Raw genomic sequence first — 15,604 nt, 5'->3', positions numbered from 1 at the left:
CAGCATTCTTTGCTTTTCCTGTCAGGTCAACACATGCTGAGGTAAAATTAAGTTTGGTGGAAAACAAAATACCTAAATATCTATATGCATTTACCACTGGCATTTCTGCATTATTGTAAGTCCATTTTTCTCTTGCAGATAAAACCCCGCCCTTTCTAAAGACAACTGTACTAGTTTCCCGGAGAGAGAGAGAGAGGGAGAGAGCCGGAGAGAGAGAAAGCCCGGAGAGAGAGAGAGAGAGAGAGAGACAGAGACAGAGACAGAGAGACAGAGAGAGAGACAGAGAGACAGAGAGAGAGAGAGATGTAGAGACTTCGAGACAGAGAGAAATACCGAGACAGATAATCAATTGCTTTTACTAATTTTCACTGAGAGGATAACAGAGTTAGCAAACAAGTAATGTTGTTTTCACGGGGTTTCTTTTCCCATCCCATTCATTCCTCCTGGGAAGAGAGGGGGTTGGGGGAATAAAAACCAGAAAGAAAGATGCATTGTAAATCATGTACCGGAGAAAGACATACAGACAGACACACAGAGAGAGAGAGAGACGGGGGAATTGAGACAGACACATTGGAACAGACACTGGTAGAGGGGGGGGGGGGGGGGAGTCACAGAAACCGGCAGAGATTGGCATGCAAAGCTAGACAGCAGACATGATCATGTCTCGCACATGACTGTGAATGACTGAATGACAGTTTTGCAGATTAAAAAAAATCACAGAGAGAGAGAGAGATTTGTTTTGGTCCTGCATTGATTGGCTGCCTGATGTGTTGTGCGTGCGCGCAGAGCAGCCTGCTGTCCTATGACGTCATTATTAGCATAAAGATCCCGAACATGTGGAGTCGTAACTATGCCTTGGGCAGGGCGTCTGTGATTGTGTTTCTCGTCGAAACATGGAACCGTGGAGAAGTACTAGGTTCTCATGAATACCCAGGTAAGTTTTTGTATGAATACTCTCCATTCTTTCCTTTCATATCGGAGGGTTAGTTTACAACGGGAGTTGAATCGGCGGCTCGATTCGTTCGCAGTGTCAAACAACACAGAGCTAGATGTCTTGTGTGTTCTTGTTGAGTTCTCGTGGGTTGGAAAGCACCTACCGATATTTTTTCCTCTCATCTCCTGTCTAATGCTCACCAGTATTTCTAGTGGGTTAATTGTATGAATCCAGATGACATCAGGAATGTTAGATACACGGGAATTCTGTGTTGATGGCATGGGAACGCTGTACAGGCGAAAAAAACAAAACAAGGCGAAATGAATATTGAAGTAAACAATCAGAACACGTACTTTCCAGGTTGTCGGTCTTGACACAGTGCTGTCCATTGCTAAATTTAGCTTCCCTTTGGAAATCCCGTGTTTTTGTTTTTTCTCTTGGGATTTTTATAACTTGGCGTCTAGAATGTGACACATTTCTGCATTGAGAGTTGGATATGTATTCTCCAACTTAATTGACCATTAACAAGTACAGTGTTTAAATTGAGAGTGTACAGGTAGTTCATTGTGCCAAAAAAACAACGTGTCGTCTGCTGATGACCAAGTCTTCCGAGTTCAGTTCACATCGTAACAAAGGTCTCGTTCGTCACAACTTTGTGACCAAGTTATCACTCGAAGAAAGACGACATTATTTTAATTGTTCGTCGCGTTCCATTTTGTTTAGGACATGGTTCTGCTGATTCATGTTTGTAATAAACACCTTGGTCTTCGAGGTGTTAGGGACAGAACTGATCGCGTTTGTGTTGGGTGTATGAGTCAGTGACCTGTCAGGGAGTGAAATGGAGTCTATCACTCAGTATAAAATTTTGTATTCATTCGTGAAATATTGCAAACTAAAAAACACCAATTATCTGATAATTTTGTGGCTTTTTTCTTTGATGTCTTGACTATTATTACTATTAGACTTGGAGACTGAAACCTTAAGCTGAAAAAGTGAAATTAAGGGACACAGTAGTTACAGTGATGTCTGTAATCATGGGAGAATGAGTATTGTCTGACTCCGAATCTAATTGGGTGATGATAAAACCCACCAAAAACAAAGTTTGGTAGCTGAACACTTCAAAGATATTTTATTTGTCTTGAACTTTAAAGCACAACAATCAGAACAAACATGGTGTGCTTTTTTGTGTGTGTGCAGGCATAGCAGACAGGCCCATGTTGGAGGAGAACTTTTATGAGAGAAGGAGGAAGGATTGACCTGCAATGACAGTGCTGCCCATGGTGATGTCGTTTTTGACCTTGACACTCACGGTGGTGCCAGTGGTGCTGGTGTCAGTGCCGTCGTGACGTGGCAGTGGTAACACAGTTACACCTCCCATTAGTGACCATAGTAACACACTGTTACACCACTTTGTAGTGATAGTGCTTGGCATATCACATGACATCCTGGATGTTTGTAACTTGTGTTTGGAATACCTGCATCTTCACATTTTGGACAGAAAGTGACAGTCTGAAATTGTGACATTGTTGATGACACTGACCTTGTTATTCAGTTTGTGATAGTGACATACATTGCGCCACTCATCACAAGCACAGCCTGCAGTGAACCTGCTTTGCCTTGTACACTATACTAAAAATTGTGATATATTCTTATGATTTAGTTTTACAACCACCAAAGATCTGTGAGTCTTCCAACCATCACAGCTTCAACTTTTCAAGCATTCCAGACAAGTGAACAGAAGGTGCTTTTTCAAGTGGTATTCTTAATCACTGTCAGCATTTATTTCAGAAAACAAAACAAAAACCAAACAAAAATAAGCTTCGCTCTGAAGCTAGTGTTCAGGAGCACCCCAGATCTGAGAGATAGTAGAAAAGACATCAGTTGAATTCAGTCACAAGACGACAGGAGACATGGCAAGTGGTTTATAAACAAGTGACTAAGTAAGAACAAGAACTACTCTAGACACCACCAAAGACGTCAGTTGATCACAGCCAAAAGATTAGAGGAGACAACGGCAAGTGGTTTATAAACAAGCAGCCAAGAACAAGAACAACTGTAGACACCACCAAAGACATCAGTTGATGACAACCACAAGACGAGAGGAGACAACGGCAAGGGATTTCAATAAACAAGCGACTAAGAACAAGAACAAGAACGACTCTGGCCTTCATCATTGAACATGAAGGCCAACAGCAACTTTCGAGAACAGGTGGGGCAGGTGACCTCCTGGTTCAAGGAATGGAGTGAGTGTGAGCAGACGGTGGCGCTGTACTCGCTCCTCAAGAAGCTAACGCCAGCCCAGGCCAAGTTCCTGGACCAGGTCCTTCAGCAAAGTCTGGCTGAGTGTGCCGATGTCAAGCAGATGCAGACCAAAGCCAACGATGAAGGTAGCGTTCAGAAACCTTTGATGATGATGATACGATAGTAACATACTGTAAACCACGTTCAGAAACCCTTGAATGATGATGATGACAGTACGATACTCTGTAACATACTGATAACCATGTGATGATACGATAGTCAGTAACATACTGATAACCATGTGATGATATGATAGTCAGTAACATACTGATAACCATGTTCAGAAACCTTTGATGATGATGATACGATAGTAACATACTGATAACCACGTTCAGAAACCCTTGAATGATGATGATGACGATACGATACTCGGTAACATACTGATAACCATGTGATGATACGATAGTCAGTAACATACTGATAACCATGTGATGATACGATAGTCAGTAACATACTGATAACCATGTTCAGAAACCTTTGATGATGATGATACAATAGTCAGTAACATAGTGATAATGATAGTCAGTAACATACTGATAACCACGTTCAGAAACCCTTGAATGATGATGATGATGATGATACGATATTTGGTAACATACTGATAACCATGTGATGATACAATAGTCCGTAACATACTGATAACCATGTGATGATACCATAGTCGGTAACATACTGATAATCATGTGATGATACAATAGTCGGTAACATACTGATAACCATGTGATGATATGATAGTCAGTTACATAATGATAACCATGTTCAGAAACCTTTGATGATGATATGATAATTGGTAACATACTGATAACCATGTGATGATATATATGCTAGTCGGTAACATACTAATGACCATATTCAGAAACTTTTGATGATGATGATATGATAGTCGGTAACATACTAATATTGTTATAACCACATTCAGAAACCTTTGATGATGATAATGATGATGGTGATGATGATGATACAATAGCTGTTATCATAATAATAGCCATGTCCAGAAACCTTTAATAATAATGATGATGATACGATGGTCGGTAACATACTGATATTATGACTATATGAGTAATAACCATGTTCAGAAACATTTGAGGATAATAATGAAATGATAGTCATTAATAACAGTGTTAAGAAACCTTGGAGAATAATGATGAAACGATAGTCAGTAATAACCATGTTAAGAAACCTTTGAGGATAATGATGACCTTGTTCAGAAACCTTTGAGGATAATGATAACCTTGTTCAGAAACCTTTGAGGATAATGATAACCTTGTTCAGAAACCTTTGAGGATAATGATAACCTTGTTCAGAAACCTTTGAGGATAATGATGACCTTGTTCAGAAACCTTTGAGGATAATGATAACCTTGTTCAGAAACCTTTGAGGATAATGATGACCTTGTTCAGAAACCTTTGAGGATAATGATAACCTTGTTCAGAAACCTTTGAGGATGCTGTTGAAATGAAAGTCGGTAATAACTATGTTGAGAAACCTCTGAAAATAAATCTTTAAGATAATGATTAAACGATAGTTGTTAATAACCAAGTTCAGAAACTTTAGAGGACAGTGATGAAATGATAGTGGGTCATAACCATGTTAAAAAACCTTTGAGAATAATGATTAAACTATAGTCAGTAAATGAGTAATGCTTGTTTAGAAACCTTTCAAGATAATGATTAAATGACAGTCAGTTATAACCCTGTTTATAAACCATTGAGGATAATGAATGAATTATTGTTGACAATTGGCAATAATCATGTTCATAAACCATTAAGGATAATGATAGTCTATAATCATGTGGAGAAACCTTTCAGCATAGTGATGAAATGATAGTCGGTAAGAACTGTGAATGTGATGTTGTTGATGAAGATGATGATGGGGTTGTTGTGCTCTGTCCATTGGTGTAATTAGTTTTGAAACATTCTGAAGTTTAGTGTCTAACTGTGGTCCTACCTTACCCATCATGATGAAATCGTGTGTGTGTGTGTGTGTGTGTGTGTGTGTGTGGTATAATGTCTGTGTGAACTTCATTGCATGCAGCAACATTTTTTTTATTGCATATATATGTTCTTCATTTTGTCTATTCTGTATTCACATAATGTTATTTTTAAGCATATGTGTGTGCATGAGTGCATTTTTGAAGAGCATTTTACTTCAGTCTGGTGGCCGTAAATTGTAAGTTAAAGCTGCGTGCTGACTGTGTGTCAGTATCATTGTGGTGGGACAGCGTTTTACTTCAGTCTGGTGGACGTAAATTGTAAGTTAAAGCTGCGTGCTGACTGTGTGTCAGTATCATTGTGGTGGGACAGCGTTTTACTTCAGTCTGGTGGACGTAAATTGTAAGTTAAAGCTGCGTGCTGACTGTGTGTCAGTATCATTGTGGTGGGACAGCATTTTACTTCAGTCTGGTGGACGTAAATTGTAAGTTAAAGCTGCGTGCTGACTGTGTGTCAGTATCATTGTGGTGGGACAGCGTTTTACTTCAGTCTGGTGGACGTAAATTGTAAGTTAAAGCTGCGTGCTGACTGTGTGTCAGTATCATTGTGGTGGGACAGCATTTTACTTCAGTCTGGTGGACGTAAATTGTAAGTTAAAGCTGCGTGCTGACTGTGTGTCAGTATCATTGTGGTGGGACAGCGTTTTACTTCAATCTGGTGGACGTAAATTGTAAGTTAAAGCTGCGTGCTGACTGTGTGTCAGTATCATTGTGGTGGGACAGCATTTTACTTCAGTCTGGTGGCCGTAAATTGTAAGTTAAAGCTGCGTGCTGACTGTGTGTCAGTATCATTGTGGTGGGACAGCGTTTTACTTCAATCTGGTGGACGTAAATTGTAAGTTAAAGCTGCGTGCTGACTGTGTGTCAGTATCATTGTGGTGGGACAGCATTTTACTTCAGTCTGGTGGACGTAAATTGTAAGTTAAAGCTGCGTGCTGACTGTGTGTCAGTATCATTGTGGTGGGACAGCGTTTTACTTCAATCTGGTGGACGTAAATTGTAAGTTAAAGCTGCGTGCTGACTGTGTGTCAGTATCATTGTGGTGGGACAGCGTTTTACTTCAGTCTGGTGGCATTAAATTGAAGTTAAAGCTGCGTGCTGACTGTGTGTCAGTATCATTGTGGTGGGACAGCATTTTACTTCAGTCTGGTGGACGTAAATTGTAAGTTAAAGCTGCGTGCTGACTGTGTGTCAGTATCATTGTGGTGGGACAGCGTTTACTTCAGTCTGGTGACGTAAATTGTAAGTTAAAGCTGCGTGCTGACTGTGTGTCAGTATCATTGTGTAAGCTGCGTGCTGACTGTGTGTCAGTATCATTGTGGTGGGACAGCGTTTTACTTCAATCTGGTGGACGTAAATTGTAAGTTAAAGCTGCGTGTGACTGTGTGTCAGTATCATATCATTGTGGTGGGACAGCATTTTACTTCAGTCTGGTGGACGTAAATTGTAAGTTAAAGCTGCGTGCTGACTGTGTGTCAGTATCATTGTGGTGGGACAGCGTTTTACTTCAGTCTGGTGGACGTAAATTGTAAGTTAAAGCTGCGTGCTGACTGTGTGTCAGTATCATTGTGGTGGGACAGCGTTTTACTTCAGTCTGGTGGCATTAAATTGTAAGTTAAAGCTGCGTGCTGACTGTGTGTCAGTATCATTGTGGTGGGACAGCATTTTACTTCAGTCTGGTGGCCGTAAATTGTAAGTTAAAGCTGCGTGCTGACTGTGTGTCAGTATCATTGTGGTGGGACAGCCAGAGGGAGGCTGTTGGTCCATTGATCTCTTGGTTTGGGGATCCACATTTGTTTCAAATAATTTAGCATGGTTACTCTTCTGTAATTTGGTTTTGATAATGATAAAATTTGAATATAGTTATATTTAATTCACACGGGGACACACACACACACACACACACACACACACACACACACACACACACACACACACACACACACACACACACACACACACAAGCATGCACGAATGCACACACTTGCTATCTTACTAGGCACTATTTCAAGGAGAAATGTGCTTGGGAGATCTTGGCTTTGGATCAAAATTTGTGACGATACAAAATTTAATTTTGTAAGCATTGAAAATTGAACACACAGAAAATGTACAAACTTTGCTTCTTCAGATCTTAGTTCCATCCTTTTGATTTGAAGGAAAAAAATTGTTTTTTTACTCGATTATGTTGCTGAACTGATATCTTAAAGCTTGGAATAGTTTTGTGAATGTATTGTAATGGGTTACATGTGTGGAGGGGGAGGGGTTGAGGGAAGATGAGCAACAGTTACAGGAAGTTCTGAAAGTTCTAACAGAATTTTAATAAACACACACCCAAAAAACAACAACCAAGAACAAGCAAACAAAGTGTGTATCAGACATGGAAGATGAACAGCATTCTTGATGTCAACTGTTTGATTTGTCCTCATCTCACAAACAGCAGTAGTCATGTCACACTATCAGGAATCTGTTTTCACTTTCTTTTAAACCCACTTTTCATTAAGTATCATTATCATCATCAGTAGTATGTACGTATATATATATATATATATATATATATATATATATATATATATATATATATATATATATAATATAATATATATGACCTGCATGCAGACTTCATGTTAAAGTTATTTCTCTCCACACAAAATCAAGATGACTGTATGCTGTAGCCAAGATAAATTTCAATGAAATGACTGTCCAGGTTTTTTAACGGATATTTATTTTCATATATATTATCATACCACAAACAGTGGACACTTTGTTGCATTGACGGATGTGTATGTGTGTGTGACATTCATTTCAAGTAAGAAAAAGCCTAATTTACTGAATGAGCACAACGTTAATTCTGTTCTCCATTTTCCTCCCCCCCTCCCCCACCTGTATTTAACTGAACTCTCTCCACGGAACATGTTCCGCCGTGCCTGTCTTAATCTTCTTATCGTTAAACCTCACTCCTCTGGACTTGCAGACCTATCTGACTGCTGAGGAGTGGTGTTTTAAGAACAAGTGTTCTGTTCAGGAAAAAACACCCACATTGAGCCTGTTTATGAAATTCATTTTAGACGTGGTATAACTTGCAAGTTGCAGCTGCAGTCTGCCCTCATTGTCAGTCTGGGCTGTCTGTCTCTCTGTCCAGAGCTCAGACTTAAGTAAAAAATGTCTGTTTTGTTTGTCTATCTGTCTCTCCATGCCTTTATAGTTTTAAAATAAGATAAGATAAGATAAGAATAACTTTATTATCTCCAACTGGAGAAATTTGGTCAGGTGCATTATCACAACATAGACAAGTAAACAACATGGGGACCATAACTGAAAAAGCCAACAACAGCCCCAACAAATATTACGAAGATACAAATGTAAAAAATATCACATACATCGTTTCATACATACATCCACACACTGCAGGTAATAACTAGTATTCTTAATGTAAAAACAGAAAGAATTAAGAAACATTATTTGAATATAATTATAAACATAGCCTACTATACTGCACATTGATTATAATAGACAGATAAGATAAGAATAAAGATGAATTGCGGAAAACCACAACCAGATAATCAGCACACACCCGCACCGAATCCCCCACCCCCACCCCCCACCCCACACACGCGGATAACTTGATTAAACAAGAGTAATAAACATATGTTCTCAAATAAAAGCATTTCACATATTCGCTTTTAAAAACATTGCAATTAATATCCTTTGTGTGACTTGCCTGTCTTTGTCAGTGTCTGCCAATCTCTCAAGAGAGTCAGTGGTCCTTTTGTGTTTGACTAAACTATTCATTTTTGCTACAGATGATTTTTTTTTTTCAGTTCAAACAACAGTGTGGACAGCTGTATACATACAAATGATTTTAAACTGAGTTTCCAATCAGTATGGCTGTAACTTAGTGTAAGTGTAATACAAAGAATTTGTTAATATCCTTGAATTGGAAAAAAACATGTGATGATCGATTTGTGTGGAGGAGAGAACAGAGAAGCCACTGTTACAGTAGTGTTAATTGTTATACTGTGTCGTTGAAATAAAGGAAACAATCATGTAATTTTATTTACAATCATTCCTGTTGAGATGGAATTTATTTAATATATGATTAATGTCATCTGTCAGCTGTGTTAGTGCATACCGTTTTGTGAAATTTACACACACACACACACACACACACACACATATATATATATATATATATGTGTGTGTGTGTGTGTGTTATATGTATGTATGTGTGTGTGTGTGTGTGTGTGTTCATGTACATGTACACAAGTAGGGCTATGCTTTAGAAGATTACATGACAGAAACTCAATCTGTCAGTGACATTTCTTTTGATTTATCCAGCTGTTGACAGGAGTCATTACATTTTAAACAAAAGGAGGAAAAGAGCTTGAGGGGGGTGGGGGGAGGATGGAGGGTGAGAGAGAGAGAATGACAACTGAGACTGGAGTAAACTGGAGCATCAGATAGACAGAGAGAAAGGAGAAAGACAGAGAGAAAGATGGGGAGAAAGATGGGGAGAAGATGGGGAGAAGAGCAAGAAAGACACACACAGAGGAGATGGGGAGAGGGTGGGGGGGGGGGAGGGCAGCACTAGCAGAATGATAGCAAACAGAAACTGCCTTTTTGAAAGTAACATATGGACAGGTCTGTGAGTGTGACTCGGGTTATGAATGAGTGAGCTGTATGTATCCTCCCTATGATGTGAAGCCTCACTGTCAGTCAAGCTCCTAGACAATGGCACCACTTGGTTGTGGCATGACGGAGTTGCCCTTTTACTTAGCGCAAAGCTCCAGCGATCTGCAGCAAGTGTTAGCAGTGTACTGGCCCCACCCATCAACGTGATTAGCTCTGTCAGTGTATTGAAGACCGGCAAATGCTAGGTTTTGTTGACAGATGACAGCCACACTCAGTTTATGATGCCTTTGGTACTTAGACAGCCGGCAGGTTATGAATTGATCACACAGACTGCCTGGGTACACACAGACAGGAGCACAGGCAGGAGACACTTGTGAGCTTGTCTGTGCACTCTCTATATATTATGCATGCTGTATTCATCGGCATATTATATAATAGTATGTGATAATATCCACGTGTATACACTCACACAAAATACACACAGATGCATGCACATCTTGCACACATGCACACACACATACATGGAGACACACACACACGCACACATGCACATGCACGCGTGCGCGCACACACACACACACATTGACGCAACTACACATACGTACACAAATACACATTTATGCACCCAGAGTGCAGTCCGCCCCCCTCACCCTCCTCACACACACACTTGTTTGCATGCATGCACTTACACTGTTGCAGTCACAGTCACACATACACTGATACACAGACACATGTCAGAAATCATCTCAGTGAATAGACGTTAAATTAATTACCAACTCTCTCTCTCTCTCTCTCTCTCTCTCTCTCTCTCTCCCTCACACACACACACACACACACACACACACACACACACACACACACAGTCCTTTCATTTCTCCATCTCTTTCCCTCTTTCATATGTAGTCCTTAGAACTATTCTGCCTCTCTCTTTCCCTCGTTCATACAAAGTCACGAAGAACTATCTGTGGATGCATTATCCCATCAGAGTCGTCTTCTATTCATGCACAAAGATTTCTCCACCCAGTTAATCACCTACCCGAACACATCAATGCAACCTTAACACAGAGACACTTAAAAAGTCACTCCCTTAACACACAGAACTTTACACTCACTTCTGCATGCACACACAAAGTTCCACACACATCAAAATCTGCACATGCATGCACATACATGTGTGTGCTCACACACACAGAGACACATACTCACACACACACACACACACATTTATACACATACCTGTTGACACATACGCACACACATGCACACACACACACCCGCACACGTGCGCGTGCACACACACATGTGCATACTCACACACACACACACACACACACACACACACACACACACACACACACACACACCCCTACCTCTACTTTCCTGTTTAGTTCAGTTCAGAAGCTGACAGAGCAACCACTTCAATGCTGTGCAGTACAGACATTGATTTTTCTCACACAGCTTACTGGAGGCTTCAGGAGGTTCTGTAGCTTTTCCTTTTGTTTCATTGTGTCCATTAAAGTGTGGCTTGAAATCCTGCTCTCGCCTTTTTTTAACACGTTGGACTGGAATTTAGTGCAAAATAAAAGTGAGAGTGAGAGTGTATCATTTAGATGAGATGATAAAGTAAGGTCAGTGTGTTGGAGTGTGCTGCTTTCAGGCATCTGCCAAGCAGACATGGTGTAGGGTAGATGATGTGTCCCAATGTAGGGTAGATGATGTGTCCCAATGTAGGGTAGATGATGTGTCCCAATGTGGGGTGGGTAGATGATGTGTCCTAATGTAGGGTAGATGATGTGTCCCAATTTAGGGTAGATGATGTGTCCCAATATAGGGTGGGTAGATGATCTGTCCTAATGTAGGGTAGATGATGTGTCCCAATGTAGGGTGGGTAGATGATGTGTCCTAATGTAGGGTAGATGATGTGTCCCAATGTAGGGTGGGTAGATGATGTGTTCCAATGTAGGGTGGGTAGATGATGAGTCCCAATGTAGGGTAGATGATGTGTCCCAATGTAGGGTGGGTAGATGATGTGTCCCAGTGTAGGGTAGATGATGTGTCCCAATGATGTGTCCCAATGTAGGGTAGATGATGTGTCCCAATGTAGGGTAGATGATGTGTCCCAATGTAGGGTAGATGATGTGTCCCAATGTAGGGTAGATGATGTGTCCCAATGTAGGGTAGATGATCTGTCCCAATGTAGGGTAGATGATGTGTCCCAATGTAGGGTAGATGATGTGTCCCAATGTAGGGTAGATGATGTGTCCTAATGTAGGGTAGATGATGTGTCCCAATGTAGGGTAGATGATGTGTCCTAATGTAGGGTAGATGATGTGTCCCAATGATGTGTCCCAATGTAGGGTAGATGATGTGTCCCAATGTAGGGTAGATGATGTGTCCCAATGATGTGTCCCAATGTAGGGTAGATGATGTGTCCCAATGTAGGGTAGATGATGTGTCCCAATGTAGGGTAGATGATCTGTCCCAATGTAGGGTAGATGATGTGTCCCAATGTAGGGTAGATGATCTGTCCCAATGTAGGGTAGATGATCTGTCCCAATGTAGGGTAGATGATGTGTCCCAATGCAGTGATGCCTCCATGAGAAACTGAAGAGTCAAACTGTTTGAGTGTTTCATTGGGGTTCATGATTATTTTTATGTGTTTTTTTTTCATAGTGGGTAAAAAAAAAGGGGGGGGGGGGGGTGGAGGGGGGGGGACTTTACAGCAATCAGAGAGAGCTGGGTCACAGTCACATTATTATTAATTTTTTTTAAAGAAAGAAGTCTCAACTGTTTCGTAGTGATTTTGATGCAGATGTTATCAAAAAGGTAACAACAAAAATATTTATAATTTATTATGTGTATTGGATACAATGTATTATAATACATAGATAAGTGAATGACCAGATATTTTTACCTTGAACTGTAACCAGTGGCTAAAGTCACTGTGATTTTAGATCAGACTCTCCAGACCATTGGAACAGCTTTAATGACTGAAATTCTACAAACACTAAGACTTGTGGAAGTTGCACTGCTAAGAGTAAGATCCCAGAAATATTGACTAACCCAGAGTGAGTTTTATTTTCAAAGTAAAGCTCAAAGGAGGCACATTTTTTTAAAGAGCAGATAAAAAAAATAATAATCTGGTTTGCCCACAAAGTCAGTGATCTTGCAGTTTGGCACTTGAGAATTTCCAGTTGTCAAATTATTTCGTTTACCTTGGCTGAAGGCCACAGAGTCAAAATCAGGAATTGTTTTCTCATAAAATTATGCTCATTACATGCATGCATTTTCAACCTGCTTGCTTTCACTCCCAAGTACTATTTAAAATGTGAGCTTTGTGTGAGAGTGCAGGCATGTGCAGGCTTTGTCACGTGTGTGCGTCTGTGTCTGTGTCTGTGTGTGCATGCGCACACCAGGGTGTGAAAATGTGAGCAAGAGAGAATTTAGTTTGGGTTGCTTGTTAACACCTTTTTATTTTCTCATGACCCAGCGCTTAGAAGTTAGATGGTTTATCTCAACATGCTTTTGTTTACTGAGACTGTGGGAAAAAGTTTGCATCCTTGCTTCAAATGTGTTGTTGGGTTTAGAGAAACATTAGATGGTTTATCTCAACATGCTTTTGTTTACTGAGACTGTGGGGAAGAGTTTGCATCCTTGCTTCAAATGTGTTGTTGGGTTTAGAGAAACAGTAGCTGTTGTTGCTGATCAAATGTGTTGTTGGGTTTAGAGAAACAGTAGCTGTTGAAGCTGATCAAATGTGTTGTTGGGTTTAGAGAAACAGTAGCTGTTGATGCTGATCAAATGTGTTGTTGGGTTTAGAGAAACAGTAGCTGTTGATGCTGATCAAATGTGTTGTTGGGTTTAGAGAAACAGTAGCTGTTGATGCTGATCAAATGTGTTGTTGGGTTCAGAGGAACAGTAGCTGTTGATGCTGATCTCTCATCCCATGACAGACAGGAAGGGGTGTGGTGGACATGGTGGGAATGTTGGACGGTTGGGGGAGGGGGTGATATTTTTTATGGGGCGTTTAGATACCCTATTGTTAAAATGCAGTTGGGGAGAGCTTTTCTCTGACTGAGTGATTGCAGATTCCAGTAGTGACAAAGAAATGAAGAAGTGTGATGGATCATCATTGGGAATGCTGCTGCACTGATCCACTAGGACAGGAAAATCAGTGCGGCAGAGTATCTGATGATACCTGCATTGAAGATTGTTCTTTGATTAACTTGTTACTTTAACCAAAACATTTAACAGGTGTAACATGATATTGATTGCTGGGTTGGGTTTGCTTTGTAATTGTATGGAAACTGGACACACCCTTTCTTCTTTCTTTCCTTCTTTCTTTTTTTTTCTTTTTTTTCCACCTTTTGTCTGTGTTCATGGTGTTCAGTGTAAGAGAACCTGTATTGAATTTTGGTAATCAGTGAGGTTCTTGAGAAGGTTCTGGCATTTTACGTAGACAAAATATGATTTTAGATTCTTCAGTGCCAACTGATTGCATAGTTTACTGAGTTTAGGTGTTTTAATACATGAAAGCTTGACTGTAACTGTACCTGATAGATTTTTATTTTCAGTATTCATTTAATTTTCTCTTCATTGGTACATGTTTTAAACAACTTTTATGATTAAGGCGTTTTTGCTTTCTTTGTTTTTCTGACATGTGTCTGTGTGTGTATGGTAATAAACTGTGTCCGTGTGTGTATGGTAATAACATATGTCTGTGTGTGTATGGTAATAACATATGTCTGTGTGTGTATGGTAATAACCTGTGTCCGTGTGTGTATGGTAATAACATGTGTCTGTGTGTGTATGGTAATAACATGTGTCTGTGTGTGTATGGTAATAACCTGTGTCCGTGTGTGTATGATAATAACATGTGTCCGTGTGTGGATGGTTATAACATGTGTCTGTGTGTGTATGGTAATAACATGTGTATGGTTATAACATATGTCTGTGTGTGTATGGTAATGTGTCTGTGTGTGTATGGTAATAACATGTGTCCGTGTGTGATTGGTAATAACATGTGTCTGTGTGTATGGTAATAACGTGTCCGTGTGTGCATGGTAATAATATATGTCTGTGTGTGCATGGTAATAACTTGTGTCCATGTGTGCATGGTAAAAACATGTGTCCATGTGTGCATGGTAATAACATGTGTCCATGTGTGCATGGTAATAACATGTGTCCATGTGTGCATGGTAATAACATGTGTCTGTGTGTGTATGGTAATAACATGTGTCCGTGTGTGCATGGTAATAACATGTGTATGGTAATAACATGTGTCCGTGTTGGAAAGGAAGTGAAGCCAGCACCTGGCTTGTTGCCCATGTGTCAGAAGAGATTAACGTGGATATAAACCATGAATATATGATATATAATGAAGAATTCAGCTGTTGAATAATGCATTATCAGCAGCAGACATGCTGGAATGGAAACCCAAGTGACATGCCTTGTAACACACACACACACACACACACACACACACACACACACACACACACACACACACACACACACACACACACACACACACACACACACACACCCTTTCTTCTACCTACATATACAGTATCTTTTTTCTTCTTCTTCTTTTTTTTCTTTCCATTCTTTATCTTCTTTTTTTCAGAGTGTAAATGGAGTGGGTGTGGCAGGGTAGAGTGTAAACTATGAAAAGGAAAAAAAGATTAAAAAGAAATCAGCCCAAAACTACACTACAGTAGCCTTATAAAGGCGGGAGCGTCATCTTCTTA

The 15,604-nt window shown here is 40.1% G+C and overlaps 1 protein-coding gene across 2 annotated transcripts in view; it reads left to right on the top strand.

Annotated features, from left to right (window-relative positions):
* The first annotated feature begins 827 nt into the window (after positions 1–827).
* Positions 828–15,604, top strand: part of LOC143295781 (protein Smaug homolog 1-like) — a 104,034-nt gene continuing 89,257 nt past the window's right edge. For both annotated transcript variants that reach the window (XM_076607399.1, XM_076607398.1), the window contains exons 1-2: positions 828–934; positions 2,132–3,321. In XM_076607399.1, coding sequence (XP_076463514.1) covers positions 3,114–3,321 — 208 coding nt within the window. In that variant the 5' untranslated portion in view covers positions 828–934; positions 2,132–3,113. The remainder of the gene's footprint in view (positions 935–2,131; positions 3,322–15,604) is intronic.

The sequence above is a fragment of the Babylonia areolata genome, chromosome 21 (genome assembly GCF_041734735.1).
Source record: "Babylonia areolata isolate BAREFJ2019XMU chromosome 21, ASM4173473v1, whole genome shotgun sequence".
Classification (NCBI taxonomy): domain Eukaryota; kingdom Metazoa; phylum Mollusca; class Gastropoda; order Neogastropoda; family Buccinidae; genus Babylonia; species Babylonia areolata.
The sequence above is the reverse complement of the archived record's forward strand: the minus strand, read 5'-3'. Positions and strand labels throughout refer to the sequence as shown.